Raw genomic sequence first — 6000 nt, 5'->3', positions numbered from 1 at the left:
GACTGGAGCACACCTAACGTTTGGTGTAGCACGTACTCAGTCGTTTAGTCCTGAAATTTTATTTATGCCTCTGCATGTAGTCAAGCCAGCTTTCCAATAGGATGTATATCCGAGGCTGACACTAAAACCCTTGCACTTTGTATAATTTACATGATGTTACAATCATTTAGTTCTTCTGCCCTTCCTCCTCATTCTCCCAGAGAATATGGACAAATGGCATCTCACTGTGACCCAATAAGACACTTTAATTCTGCATTTTTCTCCACACTGCAATGAAGACTCAGCAGTAACCTGATTTTAATAACATTTCTTCCCCACATGAGATTTAAATAACCATAACTGGTATTTTTTCATTGGTCTAATCTCAAAAGATTCCAGTTCCATTTTACAGCCCAGCAAAGCTGTTGCTACTCTTGCACTAAGAAGTTGATAAGGGCAGTTCTGGGAGACAGAAAGGCCTTTTTAATGGTTCGTCCCTGCAGAAGCTTGACTCCAAGTTCACTTTGAAGAACTAGTTCATGGACTTCTTCAAAATTGCGGGCTGCTTGTTGAGGCACAAAGACTTTCCCACATGCTTTGTTATTGATCTGAAAAAGTGAGACATGAAAACAAAGACAAAATAAGTTACTAGACTGATTTACACCATTTAATTTCCTGAATCCAATCCATCTCCTTATATGTGCAGAAATACATGGATCAAACTCTCTTTTCTCCAACACCAAACTTTCTAAGTAGAGGATAAAATTGTCCATACCTCCTACCACTCTACCACAGAATGTAAGGATGAAACTCTAGCCCATGATACTCAAGAAAAATTGAAGAAGTGGCCATAGGAAGCCTTAGTTTTGAAGAGAGCAAGCAGCATGTGATTACACAGTGCATCAATCTTTTAAGTTTAAAGAAGGTGATAGTTACATAAGCTGAATAATGAGAGTGAACATAAGGGTTTTGTCAGGTGAGAGTCTTGGCTTGTACATAGTTCTAGGCTGCAAGTTGGATTCTTTACAGCTCAGTGATTCCTTACAGAGACTCATACGCAAGATTTATTAAAACAAAAATATTTGGGGCCAATAAGGTATCTGAAAGATTCATCATCTCTCATTTGCAGAAACATGGGCTTTAACTCATTCTGTGTTTCATTTCTAATACACACATGACTCACGAAGCCAACGCCGACCACAAACACGACAACAGGCAGTAAAGCTTTCCTGTGTGGGGGTGATGTCTCAACAGCAGCTTTCACGCTGGTTTTGCATCAGCAGGGCAGAATCATGCCTGAGTAAGGCCTTCAGGGGGAATCACCTTAATTTATAAAATGGTCTTACAAATATTTTCTGTTACCCAGTAAGAGCAGATAATGGACAGAGACTAGAGAGCCTTACTGAGTGCCTTTCTGGAATTAGCATAAAAGTCATTATTACAAAAGCATTCAGATTTATATGGAGTACTTTCAGTGGATTAATGAAAATAATATCATTTCCACGTTTTAGCAAATTAAATAATCTGAATTTTTAAATCCAGTTCAATTGAATTACTTGCATAATAATCTGCTACAGGTACTGAAGATCTTTGACCTTTAGACATCATTGTAATGAGTTTTCAATCATCTGAAAGGAACATGCATTGCTTCACACAGCTTGGGACATAAAAATCCACACAGTTTGTTTTTCACCTGGCCTTTATCCAAGATAAATGTATGTGACATATCATGAATGAGAGAGACCTACTTCACTTACCTGGTTTGTATTTTATTGAAACTATAATAATCTGTGCAATTCTTAGAGAAAGGAAGTTGGGACAGATTTTTATGGAACAAGATGTAGACTCAAATGCAGCTGTGATGAGCAATCTGTTTTTTTTAACTAGACCTGACATCAGTTTGCAGTGATAATGCAGGCAGGCTTTTAACTATTCCTACATGGATCCATAACACAGTATCAAAAAAGACATGTTAAAATTTGTCTTTAGCACCTCGTGCAAAGTAAATCCCTTGAAAAACATAAAAAAGTTAATTTTTAAACCTTTCATGAAAAAGATACACAAGTTCTTTTTGACAGGGCCCTTCAAAGAAGAAATACGTTCCATAGGAAAAAGAAAATGGTAAAATCCAAATGGATACAGTTTTAGTGAGAATATAAAGCCAGCTTGTGGGCTCGCTGCTAGGACACAGAGCCAGCAGTTCAAAACTATGCTTGCTTAGTTAAAATGTCATTCACTGTCCTCCATGAGGCAAACTAATATGTCCCAGTGGATGGATGTTGGCAGGGGAAACTTGCCACAACTAGTCTGTTCGGTGCCGTTCTCAACAGAAAAGCCAAGTGGTCTAAATCAACTTAATAAATAAATGACTACTAGTGGTTGTGTTTTCCTAGAAAGGTTGAAAAGCCTGGGTGACCTGACACTGTTTACCTTCCCACACCATCTCTCCTGATCTTCCCACAGCATGCTGTAGCTGAGTCTGAAAATCCTATCAAACGGCAGAGTGGTTAGGATTTCAGCATGTTGGCAGCAGGGCTTTCATTGTATCATAGGCATCATGATGCAAGGTCAAACATATTAATGCCATTCTCCAAATAGGCATCTCCAGATTTAAGCCCACGCTGTGCCAAACAAGCATCCTATGCACATATTCTTTTAGTTGAGGGGTTAGACTATCAGCAGGACAAACATCTTCTGCTCTGCCTCCATCTCTCTCACTAGACCAGGGTAACCCTCAGCAGCTCCAGGTAAAGATGCCAGCACAAGAACCTTGGGTGCTGGCAGTCTTGTTTCCCTGGAAAGCCACAGCAAACTGCATGAGGCAAAATAAATGAAGTTTGGATCCTTTTTTTCTTCTGAGGAAGGGAGCTGTTGCTTTTTTTTCTTCTTTTCTTTGTTTTCTTTTTTGGTAAACATTGGACATTTTAGATTATTATGAATGTAGAGGGAGGTAGAGGGAAGCAGAGAGGTTATGAAGGATGAAATGAAATTACAAAAGACTGAAAAATAAGCACCTGGAGCCTGCAGAGTGGAAATTTTTAGTTCAACTCAAATATTATTTTACCATTGATGCATAATCCTTCTGAGAAGTAAAAAGGAAAATAAATATCTGTGCACTTTTAGGCCTTTCTCATATGCCAAAGCAAGAAAAATTCCACCAACTTTTCTTTTTTTCCTCCTTTTATCAAACCAGCAGTTATAAGACCACAGCTGCTAGCAGTTCTACATATACCACCTAGAAAATGTGAGGAATGCTAGGCAAAAGTTTATTCATATGATGACATGCACACTACATTCAGGTCAGATTTTTGATAGCATTAACAATATAAAGCAAGATTTAAAATGTTCAACTGTGAAATAATATTGAGAATAACAGATACCATGCATATCCAGTGAACTCAAATGTCTTTTTTTGTAGGCAATCCTTATTGTATTGGCAAGAATGCAGTGAGTTTGTTGCTTTTGTTACTTTGGGTTAAATATGGAAAGACATAACTCCACAGACAGGAAATAATGAACTATTTTGTGTCAAAAGAAATAAACTCATAATGGCTCAGCGGGCAAATCCCTGGAAGCCTGAGGCAGTTTGATGTCTTGAAGAATAGGGTTGTGGCCTAAAGACTCTGTGTGACTCTGCAGTCTAGTGAAAAGACACTGCCTCTTTGCAACTAACCAATTCCTCCCTCTGTTGAGTGTTTCTTGGTTTAATGAGGGCAATTTATTTTTACAGCCATACAAAAACCTACAGTGTCCACAAGACTTTAAAATATTCACATTTCTGATGGTTTCTCCCTGCTTCTCCCTATTTCCGTTTTGCCATACTCCTACAGGAGAAAGCCAGGCAACTGCCCCCTCCCCTGCCCCCAGTTGGCACTATTTTAAAGAATTCTTGCCAGTTTGAAAAAGGAACTTGTCTCTCTGGTCTTCCATTCACTTACTTGCTCACTTAAACACTAAGGAAGGTGTTTACATACTTCATATTCTTCCATCAATATATGGCTGAGCACACAAGTGTTGCTCTTATTAGAGGACTTCTACACAAGAACTCTGGCTTTGATGAAGTCATGGAGGAAAAGAAACAAAACCATTCTTCATAATGGTTGTTTAAAGCAAAATAAGTGTTTGTTCTTCTGTTTTGTTTGAGAAGGAAGTTTCAATGTCAGCAGAAAAATATGAAATGTTTAGGTATTTTTATGTTCAATTGTACAGTCTTAACATTAAGCTCAGAGTTGTCCTTGTACTGCTGAAGTTTTTATTTTAAAGGTAGATTTAATAACGTTTGCTTTAACCACTGTTGCAAAGAATTTTCTATCATTACGCAATCTCTCATCTTGACTTCCTTATAAACTGAAGACTGCAATTTAAGATGTTTGCTAGCTGTGCTTGAAGGTGAAGTCTTATTTCAAGCTTCAGCCAAGTGATTATACCTCAGTGAAAATTTTTGTGGATATGTGACCTTTTTACTGGTATAAATAAATGCTTATCACTGAAAGCAAGCAAGCAAGCAATAAACCCACAGTGAATATTAGGCTAAGTCTGCTAATAACCCCAGCTGGCACTTGAGTACTTCTCTTTGGTTTGTGAAAAGAAGTCAATTGAAAATTTCCTCCCAAAGACATACTCTGTGGCCTCTGCTAGGGATGTATGTTGAACGTTAGAAAAATTAGTGTTTTAGCAGCATTTTTCATTCTGTTCAAGTGGACTGAGAGAACTATCAAGATATTAAATTATTTGCAAAGATACTTTGATTAAGGAAATCTACAGCAACACAACTTCCCCTAAATTCAACCAATCTCTTCCCTCCTCAAAAACCCCAGCTGAACAAAAATAACCCAACTGCTTTACTTCTTCTACCCAAAGGACCTAACAGAATAAAATACAGATAAAGTGCATTGCTTCTGTTTCTTTTACACACAAACACACAGAGAGCATGCAGTTTCACATCACCAAATGACATTTCTAGAGGCAGCTCCATCTCATTCCATGTCAAGAACAAAGAAAGTGTTGAAGTTGAAACATTTTATTTACTGCAAAACATTTAAGTTCAGAATGTCCCCATGGTATGTTAAAGGTTATTCTTATGTGAGCAGTAAAAAACTCAGGAGTCCTGCAGACCTAATAGTATGCAGCTATGTAATTACAGACTATCATAATGCCTCTGCATTAAGAACTTGAATGCAAGTCGACCAGGAATCAGCCAATGGAGGAGTTGAGACACTACTCATGGCTCCCGGCAATCCCTCTATGGCCTGCAGTAGCACTTGCTGCTACTGTGCTCCATATAATGATGAATTTTTATGATGCCTGGGAGCATGCTGAATACAGTCTGGATAACTAGAGATGCAGGAAAAAATAGACAGTAAACTACTCTGCATGTGCGCACACATGTTGGAAAATTACAGGTTAACTAAACGTAGTTATACGTCCACTCTTCTAATGAGCTGCCAGCTCCTTCCCTGACCATGAAGCTGTTATAGCTAAGAGAGAAACCAGAGTGTAGTTTCAACATCAGCAAATATATCTGTTTTTCCTCAACCTCATTCCTGCAAATACATTTTGTTGAAATGTGCCAGAAGTTCAGCTTGAAGCAGATGGGAAACATTGTATGGCGAAAATCACAGCAACTTAACCCAGCTTACTGTAAAAATCATACTAAGCAACCACAGCACTATGGGTACCACAAGATATGTCACCTAATGATACATTTTTGTACAGGGTCAAAATGATAAATGTACTCTCAGGCAAAAAATCTGAAGGGACCTGTATTTTGATTGTAGTTTTGACTGTACAACCCTTGCCCACAGCTGCTCAGTGGCCAAACCTCCACAGGCACTAATATGCAGTCACCCCAAAAGATTTATAATTTAGATCATCTCCCCTCCAGACTTGCTACATTTTTTTTTCATAAATGGAACCATTTTAATTCCTCAGCACAATTGTAATCACAGCTTCTGTTCTGAGCCACCTAAGAAGGGAACTGACTTCCACAAGAGTAGAAATTTCATCATCCTCTGAGCTTGT

At 38.3% G+C, this 6000-nt stretch overlaps 1 protein-coding gene across 1 annotated transcript in view; it reads right to left on the bottom strand.

The window, feature by feature from the left end:
* Nucleotides 1-229: 229 nt before the first annotated feature.
* Nucleotides 230-6000, bottom strand: part of LARS2 (leucyl-tRNA synthetase 2, mitochondrial) — a 90524-nt gene continuing 84753 nt past the window's right edge. Inside the window, exon 20 of the mRNA XM_009994101.1 lies at nucleotides 230-587. Within this exon, the coding sequence (XP_009992403.1) occupies nucleotides 408-587 (180 nt within the window). The 3' untranslated portion in view covers nucleotides 230-407. The remainder of the gene's footprint in view (nucleotides 588-6000) is intronic.

Source organism: Chaetura pelagica, unplaced genomic scaffold (genome assembly GCF_000747805.2).
Source record: "Chaetura pelagica isolate M959 unplaced genomic scaffold, ChaPel_1.0 scaffold642, whole genome shotgun sequence".
In the NCBI taxonomy this organism is placed as follows: Eukaryota; Metazoa; Chordata; class Aves; order Apodiformes; family Apodidae; genus Chaetura; species Chaetura pelagica.
This window is presented reverse-complemented; position numbering and strand designations above follow the sequence as displayed.